The sequence below is a fragment of the Mercenaria mercenaria genome, chromosome 5, assembly GCF_021730395.1.
Source record: "Mercenaria mercenaria strain notata chromosome 5, MADL_Memer_1, whole genome shotgun sequence".
Taxonomy (NCBI): domain Eukaryota; kingdom Metazoa; phylum Mollusca; class Bivalvia; order Venerida; family Veneridae; genus Mercenaria; species Mercenaria mercenaria.
In genome coordinates this window covers 30,762,337-30,778,993 of record NC_069365.1, presented here as the reverse complement: position 1 = coordinate 30,778,993, position 16,657 = coordinate 30,762,337, and the positions used below count along the sequence as shown (strand labels likewise).

Genomic DNA, 16,657 nt, shown 5'->3' with positions numbered 1-16,657 from the left:
TCAACTTCTTAGATAAAAAAAAACCGGTCAGACAGCCTTTTCAGCAATTCAAAATAAAGTATTAAAGCAAATATTTATAAATATATGTGTACAAACAAAACTGTTAAATTCCTTTCGACTGGAAGTATTCATGCTTCCTGATTTCATCTGGCATATTTATTGCATCTAATACTTACTAAAACAGTCTTATGTTTGAAAAGTACTTCAGCGCTTTATACAGTATGTTTCGTAAATTGTACTTCAGCCATAACTTTAGCCTTAACAATCGAATGAATTCAGTGACAAACGTTTCTCTGAAATATTTCTAATTGAAATCTTTTAGGTTATTCTTCGCAAAATATCAACGATGTACCTTTTGTGTTTGTATTTATTTACTTTTTCAAGGTATTTGGCCTCTAAAGGCCCCTCAGTCAAGTGTGTTACCCGTTGTCTGTATACTGTTACGTGCACAGCCCTTTAGCCGGTCACATTTTCGTTATTTCCATCGTCTATCGCTAACAGGTGAATAACCACTATTTATGCACGATGGACGGTTATACGTCGGGCGTAATACACGAGTGATATTATTTGTACGACGTATTACCTTCCGAGTGTATAAATTATGTTTAAACACGATTTTGCTATAAATTATTTCGTTTCTAATATGCTCTTAATCTAGAACAGTAAATAAAATATAGTACTTAGCGCTCTTTCTTGGTCGTAACAAAAACATCGCACGTTAACATGACGTCATTCTAGCCTAAGCGTGTTTAAACAAAAACAAGCTGCGCCCTCGTGAAATTATTACGCCCGACGTATAACCGCTAACCGTGCATAAATAGTGATAACACATTCTTTTGCTATAAATTATTTCTTAAGGTTTAGAATTACGTCTTGAGAAACAAAAATCAAACAACACCAAATCATAGAAAGAAAGAGTTGTTTGACACGAAAATTGAACAGCATGTAAAACATGTATATTACTTTACGAAACAAGTGTCAGTATACTGATATAAACATTGAATTCCGAAAAAGGACTGCCTAAAGGGGCCCCACTTCCGGACAGTCAAACGCCTTTAAAAACTCACCATTTTCAAAGAACTGCTACACATGTTCGTTTTGATGCATTTACAATAGCGTGCGAGTGGCGAAATTTCGCATAACAAGGTGGAACACAGTTTTCAGCAATTGTTTATCTTTATTTCTTTACAAATGGTATTCATTTTCAAAGGGAGACAACTGTTTCCGAATATTTTAAGTATTCGTCGAGAAAAAGTTGTCTCCCTTTGAAAATGAATGCCATTTGTAAAGAAATAATTATAAACAATTGCTGAATACTGTGTTTCACATTGTTATGCGAAATTTCACCACTCGCACGCTATTGCAAATGCATCAAAACGAACATGTGTAACAGTTCTTTGAAAATGGTGAGTTTTTAAAGGCGTTTGACTGTCCGGAAGTGGGCCCCTTCAGGCAGTCCTTTTCCGGAATTCATTGTTTATATCAGTATACTGACACTTGTTTCGTAAAGTAATGTACATGTTTACATGCTGTTCAATTTTCGTTTTAAACAACTCTTTCTTTCTATGATTTGGTGTTGTTTGATTTTTGTTTCTCAAAGCGTATTTCTAAGCCTTAATTAATGTATCCTATCGGACTATTCATGAATGTGTCTACGCCTCTACAGTGACACGAGCTCAAGTACCAATACGAATATTTAAGTATAAGATTTCTTGTGCAATAATGCATCTGGCAAGCATACTTGAATATAAATCCATTATTATTTTCTACTAAGGATTTGAACCTAACTATAACTGTTCCTGGTCATTTTATAGCATGCTTAATCGTTTTCTTTCTAGATTTACATTTGTTTTACTTCTAAACCCGTGTGCATTGTATGACTTTGGACGCAAACATTTATTCAAACTGTTTCGTTGTTTTGCACCTCATTGACATAAAAGCTGTAACAATGCTTTTGGAAAACATCATTAAGATATTATTATTATTATTATTATCATTCCTTCATTGATTTCACTAAACCAGGTATGAAAGTTTCAGATATCATATAAATCTGAAAGATTCATCAGAGTTAAACGTCAGTTTTTTAATAAAATTAATTAAATGCAATATATAGTGTACTATGTCGTACAAATTCGTCAAAATAAAGTCATTCTTACAGCGACTGGTCTATGAAGTTTTGTAATTTGTATTTTTCTCAAAATATATCACGATTTGTGTTTTGTCATTGATATAGCTGGCAGTCTCCTGTTTAGGTGAGAAGCAAAACTGTACTTAAGCGCTTAATGTGATCCAGACCTAGACGATAATACCCGAGTCGAATACAAAATTGCTTATCAATTTGTTTGTTTAGGGTTTAACGCCGTTTTTCAACAGTATTTCAGTCATGTAACGGCGGGCAGTTAACCTAACCAGTGTTCCTGGGTTCTGTACCAGTACAAACCTGTTCTCCGCATGTAACTGCCAACTTCCCCACATGAATATCAAGGTACTGTTGTAATAACACAATTACGTATACACAGTTTACAAAATGACTTCAGATTTACATATATCTATCAAGTCTGTGTTGATATTCTAAAAAAATACGCTCCTTTAGAGCTTCGCCGTTCAGCTTTCAGAAATAAAACTTTCCGGATAACTAGGAACGTTGCATTGTACTGGTGTGAGCCTAAGAACGACTCCAGTGATGCAACCAAATAACCCATTTTAACAAATTCAAAAAATCCTGCAATAGCTGCTTATGTTGATATTTGGAAAGTAACAGAGGTAGGTACCGTTACATAATAGATCAAGTCACGGAGTTGGACAAAATTTCAATTTGGGTGATAACTAAAACAAGACCATTAAAGCTTAACACAAAATGATATATTCATAATTTCCATGTAAGCATAGTTTTACTTTTTATTTTTGAAGGCAGATTCTTTTTTCAAAGCTATTTTAAATAGATGACAAGGAAAAGGTTCTATGCAATAATTTGATTTTAAAGTTTGGAATGTTTTTATCATTTTCTAACAACTTGCAGATATATAAACTGTTTTAACAGAGGCTGACAAAGTCGTCATGGTTTATTGTTGTTGTCTTCCTGATGTCTTCCAACGGGTGCCAACGTGTAAGTACCCAATGGGTCCGAATTACATGCTCATGTGCGTAATGTATGCCAGACCAAGCAGCTGTTGAATTGGAGTTTCCAAATACTTTGTTGTTGAATGAAACAACCCATCCCATAACACAGTCAGCACCATTTGGACCAGACATTGTATACTTTCCGGTTAAGCTGTAGTAATCATCTGCTTGGCCAACTGCTGTATTGTAACGACCATTGAGATGACCATCTTTACACGTGAATTCCATGACAGATTTTAACTGATTTGTCCATAAACCAGCTATACCGCAGTGGTTTTCATTCAAAGCTTGGATTTCTGCACATCGGGCTGTAAGACATTTAATAGGTAAATGTAGAGTAAAAAATGAAACACCCTGGCATAAATAAATACACTTCATAAATGTTTTGTACGACGCTAAAACTTGATCAATTGCGATTACCCTTACAACGAGTGACAATAAAAGTTTGAAATAGTACGTTGTTATTGACATGTCCAAATATTTAAAATCAATTTGCGGAATCAAATAATCATCGAAACATTTTACGATCTTAATATATTTCAAAAGACACAGAACTATGCCTTCATTTATCGCATTTCAACCGAGTTTGTATAATACTTCTAGAACGAAACCGTTACTCTTTCAAGGGTAAGAATTTTTATGACAATTTTTTGTTGTTTTTTTCTGAGCGTTTAAGTAGCGAAAATGCTGTATGTAGCAATCTGTCCCGAGACTAGAATAAGGGCCTGTCAGTGCATGCGCATAGCCAGGCTGTAATTTCAATTGATTGATCTATTCAATGATACTGTACGCAATATCCCGGCCCAAGAGTTACTTGCTGTCAACAATCATCCTACAAGCGTTTTATCGAATTAAGATACGGCAAAGGAAAGAGCCTGACAAAAAATTCACTTATTGCGCGGGAAGTAAATTTCGTGTGATTAGGTGTACAATCATGCATAACCATCTTTTGTTATCAGTTGTAACAGTAAAAAGTCTTTAAAAGTAATCTCTTATTCAAAGTGTTGGGTTACGAGTTTTTTGAGTGTATGATCATAACATGAATTGTTCGCAAGTAATTTCGAAAACTACGAGTTCAACGCAGGTTTTTCTTAATTATAGTACCAGGTCATATGGCAACTTTGTAGCTTTTTTCGAGGTGGAGAAAGACCAAGTATTGTTCAAGGCACGACCGGTCTTCTGGGTAAGACTATCTTTAATAAAACATTGTGTAATATTTCAGTATGAATTGCAAGAAACAGGTTTTGAATTGTTCGCAAGTAATTTCGGAAACTACGAGTTCAACGCAGGTTTTGCTTAATTATAGTACCAGGTCATGTGGCAACTTTGTAGCTTTTTTCGAGGTGGAGAAAGATCCAGTATTGTTCATGGCACGGGCGGTTTTCTGGGTAAGACTATCTTTAACAAGAGGGCCATGAAGGCCCTGTATCGCTCACCTGACCTATTGACCTAAAGACCATCAAGATAACCATTCTGACCAAGTTTCATTAAGATATGGTATAAATGTGGCCTCTAAAGTGTAAACTAGCTTTTCTTTTAATTTGACCTAGTGACCTATTTTTTGACCCGACATGACCCATATTCAAACTGGACCTTGAAATTATCAAGATTACCATTCTGACCAATTTCATGAAGATACAGTCATACATAAATATGGCCTCTACAGTGTTAACAAGCTTTTCCTTCGATTTGCCCTAGTGACCTAGTTTTTGACCCCACCTGACCAAGATTTGAATGTGACCTATAGATCATCAAGATTAACATTCTGATCTAGTTTCATTAAGATATTATCATAAACGTGGCCTCTACAGTGTAAACTAGCTTTTCCTTTGATTTGACCTGGTGACCTAGTTTTTGATCCTACATGACCCAGATTCAAACTAGACCTTGAGAATATCAAGATTACCATTTTGACCAAGCTTCATAAAGATACAGTCATAAATGTGGCCTCTACAGTGTTAACAAGCTTTACCTTTGATTTGACTCGGTGACCTAGTTTTTGACCTGACATGACCCAGGTTCGAACTTGACCTAAAGATTTTAAGATTAACATTCTGACTAAGTTTCATGAAGATACAGTCATAAATTTGGCCTCTAGAGTGTTTACAAGCTTTTCCTTTGATTTGACCTAGTGACCTAGTTTTTGACTCCACCTGACCCAGATTCAAACTTGACCTATACAGCCTCAAGACTAACATCCTGACCAAGTTTCATTAAGATATGGTCATAAATGTGGCCTCTACAGTGTAAACTAGCTTTTACTTTGATTTGACCTGGTGACCTAGTTTTTAATCCTACATGACCAAGATTCAAACTGAACCTTGAGATTATCAACATTCTGACCAAGTTTCTTGAAGATACAGTCATGAATGTGGCCTCTACAGTGTTAACAAGCTTTTCCTTTGATCTTACCTGGTGACCTAGTTTTTAACCCCAGATAACTCAATATCAAACTTATCTAAGACTTTATTAAGGGTAACATTCTGACTAAGTTTCATTAAGATTGGGCCACAATTGTGACCATTAGAGTGTGAACATACTTTTTCTTTGATTTGACCTGATGACCTAGTTTTTGACCCCAGATGACCCAATATCAAACTTATTCAAGATTTTACTAAAGGTTACATTCTGACCAAGTTTCATTAAGATTGGGCCAAAAATGTATCCTCTAGAGTGTTAACAAGCTTTTCCTTTGATTTGACCTGGTGACCTAGTTTTTGACCCCAGATGACCAAATATCCAACTTGTCCGAGATTTTATTGAGGGTAACATACTGACCAAGTTTCATTAAGATTGGGCCAAAATTGTGACCTCTAGAATGTTAACAAGCTTTTCCTTTGATTTGACCTGGTGACCTAGTTTTTGAACTTAGATGACCCAATATCAAACTAATCCAAGATTTGATTGAGGGTAACATTCTGACCAAGTTTCATTAAGAATGGCTCAAATTTGTGACCTCTAGAGTGTTAACAGTCAAATTTTTGACGACGACGACGACGGACAAAGGGCGATCACAAAAGCTCACCTTTGAGCACTTCGTGCTCAGGTGAGCTAATAAAACATTGTGTAATATTTCAGTATGAATTGCAAGAAACAGGTTTTGCTATGAAAAACTAAACTGTCGGATGTGATATATAAAACATTTATTACCTTCGTATCCATTTTTCACTGGATCAATGAATCTTTTCTGGTGATTATTTGCGGCCACAATTGTTGAAATAGTGAGGAAAATGTAAACAACCGTCATTTTGGAATGCTAAATCTGTAAACTGAAAATAGGTGTGCTTATGTGAATATGTACTTGCAGGCTGAAAGTTTGTAAAATTATGAATAACAAACTTAAGGTAAGATCATTTCATCATATTAGTCACATTTAAATGGTAAAGAATAACTCATATTCAAACACAGTGTAGCGTCATTATGTTGACACAGAGAGTGCTTCCAGTACCATTAGTAAACGTTTATGTAAGACTTTTGGCCTCTTTCGTCGGTCCCTTAAGGGTGTTTTTCTTGTTGCTCTGTCTTGCTTAAAAGCATTGAGTACATACGTGTTTGGTTCTAAATTTTTTTTTTATATATTTATACAAGAGCATTTTTGTGTTTTACATGCCATGCTTTTTTGTTTCTATTACATGTGTTAGAGATTCACCTGGCGGGGATCACATTTATTTACACTGTCCCGTGACTTTGGAACATAGTGGGAGTAAGAGTGAGGTTGGATACGCACCATAAACCGGTTTAAGCTCCCCAGTGGTGTTTTTGCAACTGATCGTTCCAAGGCGGTGCCCCAATGTGTTCCTTTATTTGTTCGTTTTGTCCTCGTGTGTTTGCTTTGTATACGTGTGTGTACGCGCGTGCGCGTGTGTGTTTGTGTTGTGTGTGTGTCACGTGTGTTTGTAGTGTGCACGTCTACGTGCTGTGGGTTTCGTTTTTCGGAGTCTTTGTCTTTGGAACATGGCATTCCCTGTTTGATATATGTCCCTGTTTTTTTGTTTACCTTGCAAAAATAATTCAAATTTTACGTTTGCCCTCTGTAGAAATCTTAGATGTATATTTATAACCTCACAAATTGAAAGTTTTTGTACGACAGTATACGTAAGGCGTAATAGAAAAAATACATTGTAATTATTTTAATTCGATGTTAATAGCTTTAATTTTGCGTCACATGTTAAACATAACAGAAATTTGATACTTTAGCTGTCAACATTTAAAATAAATTATCCATAATTCACTTTAGATAAAACAGAAAAAGTCTCGCATTACCTGATTCTACGTTGTTTCTTATCACTTGCTATGTTTATATAAATGTCTTATTTATGCAGATTAAAGAGTGCCTTACTGCACTGATGCCTTAGGACAATCAAAACATTTTGTGTGATTTTCAACAAGAGTAATCAAGTTACACCTACTTAAATTCTAAGAATATATTTTAATTGCATTGCATGGTCCATCGAGTTATAACTGTAGACAGGTTTAGATTCTGGTAGCTACTTATACCCCAGTCACACATACGGATAGCTACGTCTAACCACGGATAGAAACGAATAAAACCTTATCGATCCGTCCCTGAGCCGTATGGATTGGTACGGATTACTTCTTTAAGGTACGGCTTAGGTACGGATCGATACGGATTACTACGTTTCTTTTCGTGGCCAGACGTAGCTATCCGCGCCGTATGTGTGACTGGGGTATTATCGCTTTATTATCCATGTTGCACCCGTTTCATATTTGACTTCTAAAAGGCGATACCCTTTTTATAAGCTAAATTCGTGTGACGTCGTTAAAAACACCGACACTATTTACGTCATATGATTGCTTTCTAACTGAAATAATGGAGAAAGGCCCAAATGATCTCCTTGTATTATTTTAAGTACGAATGGAAACTCGGATTTGTTGTTACTTTATTGTGGTAGAACTACCGACCTTCTATAAGCTAAATTTTTAGTAACTTAGTGAACCGGATTGTGAGGTCAGACGACACGGCCATGAGTACAAGCAGGCAAACATAGTAGTGTGCAGTGTAAATCGAAATAATGAAGGAAAGTCGTCTCAGAAATGATTCTGAATGTGAAATCATACAGTGCTGCATAAATTTCACGACAGATATTAATGTTACATATATACATTTTAGCGTACATGTGTAGTTGAAACGACGTTTGACATACCTTTCTCACCCAATGTATGTTGTTGCCTGGATAGAAAGTTGCCTTGTTGACTTTGTGCAAGTTGATTTTTAATCTTGAACGTTGGTGTACTGCTCAAAGATAAAGGCACCGCCTCGATAGCCTAGTGGAAGAGCGTCCGCTTCGAGAGCGGGAGGTCGTGGGTTCGATCTCCGACCGCGTCATACCAAAGACGTGAAAAATGGTACCAGTAGCTTCCTTGCTTAGCGCTCAGCATTAAAAGGGAAACTGGCCTCTTCTCTCATACCCTCGTGGCGATGGATTCCATCAGGAATGAGGTGTCGAGAGTGATTAATATAAGTTGTAAAACTTCCTTCACAATCGACCTAAAATAAATTCTGTATAATCTAAAGATAATGGAAATGATCGACATCGAAGTATCTGACTACATAACATGATTAGTTTCCCATTCAGACACCAGAATGTATGCAGCAGTGTAGGTGTAGCATAATTATGCAACCCGTGTACCAGGGGTAAGTTAAAAATAATATTCAGTATTTTAGATGATCGAAAAATTCAAAAATGTTTTACCCTTTCTATGTTCAAATCATAAAGTAAATTGGCAATCCTTTCGGTTTCTTCGTCGTACATGCGATTAAAACGCTGTATTTTAAAAGAAGACGAAACTCAATGTATGCCGCTACGTGGTGTCAAGTCTCTGCCCAGACTGGTACACACTTCTTTGTCAACTGTTTGTCATTAGTGCTTCATGTCCACAAATCTGAAACAAATGTTAGTATTTTAGATGGGCAAATTCCGATAGTATTTTCCATGTCATATGTGTTTCATAATATGAATACGTTGGGGATTGTTTTATCTACAAGTGATCTACGGATCTGATTCATATGGAGAAGTTGACAAATACTAACGGAGAACAGGTTTGTACTGGTACAGAACCAAGGAACACTGGTTAGGCTAACGGTCCACCGTTGCATAACTGAAATACTGGTGAAAAATGGCGTTAAACCCAAGACAAGAAATTAAATAAAGAAAAAAAAAATGAAATGAAATGTAATAATGATAATGTGTCTTCATGGCAGTGATCGCTTCCTTTACATTTTCATCATTCCTCAGTTCTGCTTGTATATCATGTACATCTGTTGATGTTGTAACTGTAGGGGAGTTACTAGCTTTGCTGTCATCAGCACTTGCACTCGAATTATCGCTACTCTTCTTACTTTCTTGTACTTCTCGAAATTCCTTGTTCGGTTCTAGCTTAATGGACTTTGTCACCACCGACGGATTTAACGGGAACAATCCTGCCTCTTGAAAACCTTTTACAGTAGCTTCAACAGTCGTACTTTTCTCCCAGGCGCCTTTAAATACTTTATCAAAGGTTTTCTTTTTGACGAACAGCCTAATATTCTCTGTCTGCCCTTCATGGATATTTCGTTTCCAAGACTGTTTCAGAGTTCCAAAAGGCTTTAAGTCTAAAGGCTGTAGAATATGTGACGCATGTTCATGAAGGCAAACATTTCAATCTGATTCTTAACACACAAGTCAGAAGCCTCGAAAGTTAAATGAGTGCCGTGGCCATCAATAAATAAAAGCACTTGTCTTTTCACTTTATGTTCATTTATGGTAGGTATGAATACCTTCTCAAGCCAGTTGCAGAATAATTCTGAATCCATCCATCCCGATTCCGATCTACCCACAATATCCTCTTCAAATCCATTCAAAGGATTGTATGGAAATCTTTGTCCGGGGTATACGATCATTGATGGTACGTGATGAACTGCGCTGACAGCAGTCAAAATGGTGAACTGGCTCTTATCACTGTTACTGAAATTATAAACAACTGGTGCTCCCCTAGGCCCTATTACCTGGCTACTTTTCAGAGACAAAGAAAACCCACTCTCGTCGGCATTATACAATCTCGAAGGGTCCTTCAAAAGGTCGGATTCTTTCACTTCGTTATCCACATCACTCAACAATTCTTAATTCTTCTGCTGTGACAAAATCGGTAATGCCCCCACCTTATCTCCATACTTGAAATAGAATAGACCTTGTTGTGCAGGGTCGTCTTTGGTACCCCAAATTCTCTTGTGCAGCTCTTGACAAGCTCATGCTATTGCTTCTCACATGAGTTGCCGCCTCTTATCTAGCTTTATTTATTTGCTTAAAAACGATTGATATTTATAACTCTATACTTATTTTCGATAAATTGTTCCTGATATTGACTGTTAGGAATTAGCCACACATTATTTGACAAGTTTGTCTAATTCCGAACGGCCTGATTACTTTTTCAATGTTTTTCATAAGGAGAAATACAGTAACTCCCTTCTCACGGACATTGTCAGCGATAAAAACCAATACTTCTAGACCCTAACGTAATACTTACACCGAAATACAAAAACAGATAAAAACGACTTACCGGCAAGCTGTCGTATAAATTATGGTCTGTTATTTTGACAATACGCGCCACAAAACTTCACATTCGTTGCAAAAAAGTACGGAATGTGATGATATCACTTATGTGACGTCATGGATTAGACTGGTGCCTTTCAAGAATACAAAAATTTGTTCGGAATTATCCCCATTCAGGATTACCCACATCCGCTCATGTTCTTGATATCATTGTACGAACCATTAACAAAACAATGAAATATACAATCGCTACAAACTAGTACTGTGCGAAGGAGAAAGTTTACACTGAAAAATTTGTGAAGCCTGCGTTTCGATATTTTATAACATACTTATTTAAAAACTCCTTTAAGTTTCCGTCAATACTTTTCCATATTGTCGTGTGTCAGTTTCAGGTATACAAGCCGTCGCGTTTAAAAGTTCTTTTACGATAATATTTTCAATTCCATTGATATGTATTATGGAACATTTCTGCCACGAGGTGATACTTAAAAATTATCTTGATACAGCGAATATTTTTTTGAAAAGATTATCTCAATAGTGGAAGGTTTCCTGGAAATATTATTGCGATAATTTACATTATTTTCTCGATACCTTTTGTGAGCTACTGGAACTACTCGTCTATGTCTTTAAAAAAATGTAAAGCACAAAAATACTCTCAGTCATAAATGATAAATATTTAGTTATTACGCATGAATAAAATATGGACGACATTGTTTATGATGAAAAGTGTATATTGAGCAGTAAAGTTGAAATTGTAGTCTTATCTTATCTGTGGCACGCACCATTTGACACTGTTGTACTTATTAAACCATCTTAATAAATCTGTGAAAAAAAACTGTTTTTGAAGTTGACATATTCTTAATAAGGAGAAAACTATAGGATAAGCAGGTATGTATGAATAGGTACTGGCTGGGTTGAACATAAAGTAATGCTGAAAGAAGTCTTTGGGCTTTCCTCCACCATACAGTAGACCTGGATTTTGTCAGTGTATTCGACGATATCAGACTTCTCAACACGATACAAGTCAATGAAACTAGAGCTATTTGGATATTTGGCTAAGTGGTAAGTAGTCACTTCAGTCTAAACCTGTCTATGGAAAACGTGTCCGCAGGTTTGACTTGATGACTGTTTGTTGAAAGTCGAACTAAACGTTTTGATTGGCCTGGTACATCAGTGCACTAAAGCACTCCGTCATGAGATAGACATGCATATCATTATAACGAATGATAAGGAACAAGGATAAGGTAATTCTATAGCTACAATTATGGAATCTTTTATTTTAAATGCTAGCAGATATTTCAGTAATTTATGTGTAACAAAATTTATGTTTTTTTAATATTATAACTTTTCCATAAAACGTTGCATAAACTAATATACAAAAAAACACCTTTCCATTTGAATACATTTCTACAGAGAATATGTATAATTTGAATTATTTTTTCAAGGTGAGAAGATAGAAGCACTGCTAGATACACTTTGTTTGAATATCCATTTACAGTTATTGTTTACCTTTTGAATGCGTATTTGATGAAATGATTTTCAGCTTCACATAAACCACACCTATTTTCAGCGTTCCAAAATGAAGGCTGGTTACATTTTCCTCACTATTTCAACAGTTGTGTTCGCAGGAAATCACCAGAAAAGACTAATTAATCCAGTGAAAAATGGATACGAAGGTAATACAGGTTTCTCATATAACATCCAACAGCTATTTTTTTGTAAAACTGGATTTCTTGCATTTCAAACTGCAATTTTACTTCTATGTTTTATTAATTGTAGATTACATGCTACCAGTTCAGTTCCTTCTTTATTTCATTTAAACAATGAAATATTGAGACCTCATTTTCAATATTTTAGAGCATTTCAATGATATGTAAACTATATATTGTCATTTAGTATGGCAAGTCTTCTTATCAAAAATAGAAAAATATTGACATGTTATGTTACATATAAAAAAATATTCAGTTCTGAAAAAGATCACCCTCTAAAAATGCTCCAACGATAATAGCCGTTTAGCCATTACGCGCATGTAGACATTTTTCAAAGATTAAAACTGATACCTGTAAATCCACAATGAAAATGGTCTAGCTCTTTTCTCAATACAATAAGCAATAAAACTAAGCCACACCCTCATATGACTCATTATACCAGATTTCAACAACAGCATGGAACTTCATTTTAGACTAGTTCACATGTAACACTGAGTAGTCATTTCCTGTTTGGTGTTATCATTCCTTGTAAACGATTATACCCGTATCTGAAATTACGCACAGAGCGCCACCTGGCGTCTTCCTCCACCATCAAAAGCTGAAAAGTCGCAATATCACCTGTTGTATCGGAGGTGAGGTTAATTAAAAATTACATCTGACACGTAGTTGTCAAAATTAGCTGTGAACAATTCATGTTATGAAGATATTTATTTGCGCTTATTTTACAGCATTTCATTTTGTACTCAGCATTTACCTGTTACAGCCCGGTGCGCAGAAATCCTAGCTTTGAATGAAAACCACTGCGGTATAGCTGGGTTATGGACAAATCAGTTGAAATCTGTCATGGAATTCACGTGTAAAGATGGTCATCTCAATGGTCGTTACAATACAGCAGTTGGAGTAGCAGATGATTACTACAACTTAACCGGAAAGTATACTATGTCTGGTCCAAATGGTGCTGACTGTGTCATGGGATGGGTAGTTACCTACAACAACAAGGTTTTAGGAAATTCCAACTCAACGTGTGCGTGGTCGGGCATACATTATGCACATGAGCATATTATTAGAACCCACTGGGTACTTACCCATTGGCATCCGTTGGCAGACTCTTGGCAGACAACAACTATCAACCATGACGACTTTGTCAGCTTGTGTTAATACGGTATGTACGTAAAGGTAAAGTTAGTTAATAACTTTACATAGTTGATCTAAAGATAGTATGTTCAACCGCACAATGTAATTTAAATACAATTTATGAATGAATCTGATAAAATTAGAAGAAAATTAACCTTCATTTAATGAGTGGGCTTTATGAGTAATAAATGGTCCTCTGTTTACTAAACACATTTTCTAAATTAAAAACAAATGATGATTTTGAGAAAACTCAAACCTGTTGCAGGTAAAGTGTCAACAATACCATGAGCAATTTCGGTATAAGAGACAAAATTAAACGAATTTTGTAAATACAACACAATATGTCTAAACATTTTGTGCATTCTAGTATTGATGATTGATTGTCAATAGAGCCAACTTACTGCGTTTTACAATATCAAACAAAACAATGTTAAGTCAAAGAGCTAATACTTCTTTGATTAAATGAACAGATGAGCATTAATGCCAGTTTTGTGTTTTCTATCAATTCGATATTTTGAGATAGTTACTCGAAATCTCGTCTTCCTAACTCTAAATTTCGAGAAACCTGATTGGAAATTTCGACTAAGAAGCCAAATAGTTCAAGCTGCGTTAGATAAAATCTTACTTTAGGTAAATTTCTTCTTTATTTGCAAAATTTTAACGACTGTCAATATGTTAATGGCTTGGCTTGGCTACGGTCTTCTCCTAAACACCTGAGCTTGGAAGTAATTTTATTGAATTTGTGACAGAAAATAATGTAAGGTGGAAACATAAATCTGCACTTTATACAATATGGTATGTGTAGCTTCTAGAAATATTTGTAGCTTCTAGAGACTTGAGCAAGGGTCAAAAAGTCCCAAAATTTAACTACCTAGAGATTTGTCTCGTACGTTTTCGCATACACATATATCGCTTAAATCAGGATTATGCTGAAACGAATGCATTAGGTTTGCAAAATAATCATGATTTTGTTTATTAGTAAGCTGTTGTATTAAATGAGTAAAATTGATAAATCATTTAGATAGTGATTTCAATGATATATGATCAAAAGCGACAAAAGACAAATCGATATGTATTTAACTGGTTGCCAGTGAAATACAGGGTGCAGTACAAGGTTCTGACCCACACCTTTAAGGCGTTACACAATCAGTCCCCTGCCTATATTAGGGATATGCTAGAAGTGTATAAACCGGTCAGGACCCTAAGATCGCAAGACACGCTGTCACTGGTTATGCCAAAATCTAATACCATGATGTATGGCAATCGCAGCTTTTCGTGCACTGCTCCAAAGCTTTGGAACTCTCTTCCTGTCAAAATCAGGGAAGCTGACACGCTAGCTGCTTTCAAAAGCCTGCTCAAAACCCACTTTTTTGTACAATATTTTGTTAACTGACCGATACATTTATTTTTTTTATCTTGTTTTTTTTTTTTTTTTTTTTTTTTTTTTTTTTTTTTTTTTAAATTATACTTGTTTTCATTCATGATTTTTGTTAATGTGGAATGCATTATCTTTGTATACGTATTTGTTTGTATTTTTGCAATTTATTCTGTAAAGCACTTTTGAACGTGTACAAGTGCATGAAAAGAGTGCTATATAAATGTGGTATAATAATAATAATAATAATTTAAAATTTCCGTAGTCTTCATACACGTGCGACTAATTTTGGAGTTACTCCGGATTAAATTTCGACATACTAAGTCATAATTTCGAGTTACGTATCTCCCAAATTTGCGTTAGTAAATAATTCTTACTCTGCTCTACTTTCTTCTCCAAAGCAATGTTAGGAGACGTTAATCTTGACCCTGCTAAATGGTTTATATTTCTAATTGGACAGTATCATTTATTATCCGAAGAATTTACTGAATGAATAGCGAACAGTGCAGACCCGGACTTCACTGGTCGCAAAGGCAAAATCAACTGCCGGCAGCAGACTAAAGGTTAGATAAAGATGAATATGCTTTCGTCAAAGGAGTATTAATATATGTTCAATATTTCTTTATGTTTCAGGTGAGACACAACCAGAAAACAAGAAATTTACAAACATATTACCAGTGAAAATAGAAGGAAAACAGTTTGCATTGATTTTGTATTGTAAAAATAAACAATAAAAGTTTTATTTCACACAGACTTTTAGTTGGCCAGACAAATTGTATAATGTTGCAGAAAAAATGTGTGCTCTATAATTTTTAATCCTTTTTTGAAAATCATATTTTATTAACGTAAGATACCACATGTTGAAACATTTTTACATGGACATTTTACAAATTTTTGTGCGGATGTGATGAGTTGCTACCCTAAAGGATAGGGATAGAAGTAAAATGTTGCACATTCAGCCAGTAAATATAAATTAAGCAAAACATAATATTGAAAAACTACAAGGTAAGCTTTCTGTTGCAACAATTATTGTTTAAAGCATACCAATCGTAATTCTTTATCATTTTTGTCCATTATATTTATAGGTTATCAGCTTTGTATCGGGAAATATGCACGAGTTCTGCAGCGGAAAAAGTGCGAGACATTCTCTAGCCAAAGAACGAGTGCATATTTCCCGATGCAAAGATAATAACCTTGTTATCACATACATATCTACACGTAAAAATGTTATCTAAATAATATGAATTTGTTCAATACGCTGAAAAGAAAGACAATACTGAACTAAAAAAAAGAATTAATGCAACAACAATCACGCACACGATATGAAATCCAGGCGTCAGTGTATGGAAAAATATTGACTCTTCCGGTTCCATTGTAATTTAACGGGAAATTGAAAAGAGTATGTAATAATGTTATTTTTCCATATCGTCCTAAAACAAGAACGATTTTACTGTTACTTTAACTCGCTGCAATATATTGTACGAATTGTGATGAAAATATAGGGATATCAAATTATTTCCGTGTTATAACATTTGCAGAATCCCGATGGATTCTACTGATGTTATAACATGAAACAATTATGTGTAAACGTTATTCTATAGCTAGCATAAAACATGAACTGTTTGTAAACCTAAAATATGAATAGGTTGCGCATCAGCGTCATTTTTCTTGTTTAAGCCGATTTCAGTATCTTATGAGGAACTTTAAATCAATTTGATCTCTATTCGAGTCACTCTGTACTGTTTAAGAGTTGCTAGTATGATGCCATT

At 35.2% G+C, this 16,657-nt stretch overlaps 2 protein-coding genes across 7 annotated transcripts; one reads left to right on the top strand and one right to left on the bottom strand.

Annotated features, from left to right (window-relative positions):
* Window positions 1-2,840: 2,840 nt before the first annotated feature.
* LOC123532720 (streptavidin-V2-like) lies at window positions 2,841-7,428 on the bottom strand. Of its 2 annotated transcripts, none has more exons than XM_045314281.2 (3): window positions 7,384-7,428; window positions 6,271-6,389; window positions 2,841-3,428 (listed from the first exon to the last, which is right to left on the bottom strand). In XM_045314281.2, the coding sequence occupies exons 2-3, from the start codon at window positions 6,365-6,367 to the stop codon at window positions 3,034-3,036; spliced, it is 492 nt and encodes a 163-aa protein (XP_045170216.2). In that variant the 5' UTR covers window positions 6,368-6,389; window positions 7,384-7,428; the 3' UTR covers window positions 2,841-3,033. The 2 variants fall into 2 exon arrangements, with proteins under 2 accessions (XP_045170216.2, XP_053400816.1); XM_053544841.1 differs by lacking the exon at window positions 7,384-7,428 and adding an exon at window positions 6,848-7,065.
* Window positions 7,429-11,449: 4,021 nt separating this feature from the next.
* LOC128557461 (streptavidin-V2-like) lies at window positions 11,450-15,635 on the top strand. Of its 5 annotated transcripts, none has more exons than XR_008371167.1 (4): window positions 11,450-11,558; window positions 12,241-12,346; window positions 13,143-13,541; window positions 15,522-15,635. XR_008371167.1 is itself a non-coding variant. In XM_053544840.1 (4 exons), exons 1-3 carry the CDS (start codon window positions 11,894-11,896, stop codon window positions 13,535-13,537), a joined length of 522 nt encoding a protein of 173 aa, XP_053400815.1. In that variant the 5' UTR covers window positions 11,871-11,893; the 3' UTR covers window positions 13,538-13,555; window positions 15,522-15,635. The 5 variants fall into 5 exon arrangements, 2 of the variants coding, with proteins under 2 accessions (XP_053400815.1, XP_053400814.1); XR_008371169.1 differs by lacking the exon at window positions 11,450-11,558 and adding an exon at window positions 11,712-11,732; XM_053544840.1 differs by lacking the exon at window positions 11,450-11,558 and adding an exon at window positions 11,871-11,914 and having other exon boundaries at window positions 13,143-13,555.
* The last annotated feature ends 1,022 nt before the right edge of the window (window positions 15,636-16,657 follow it).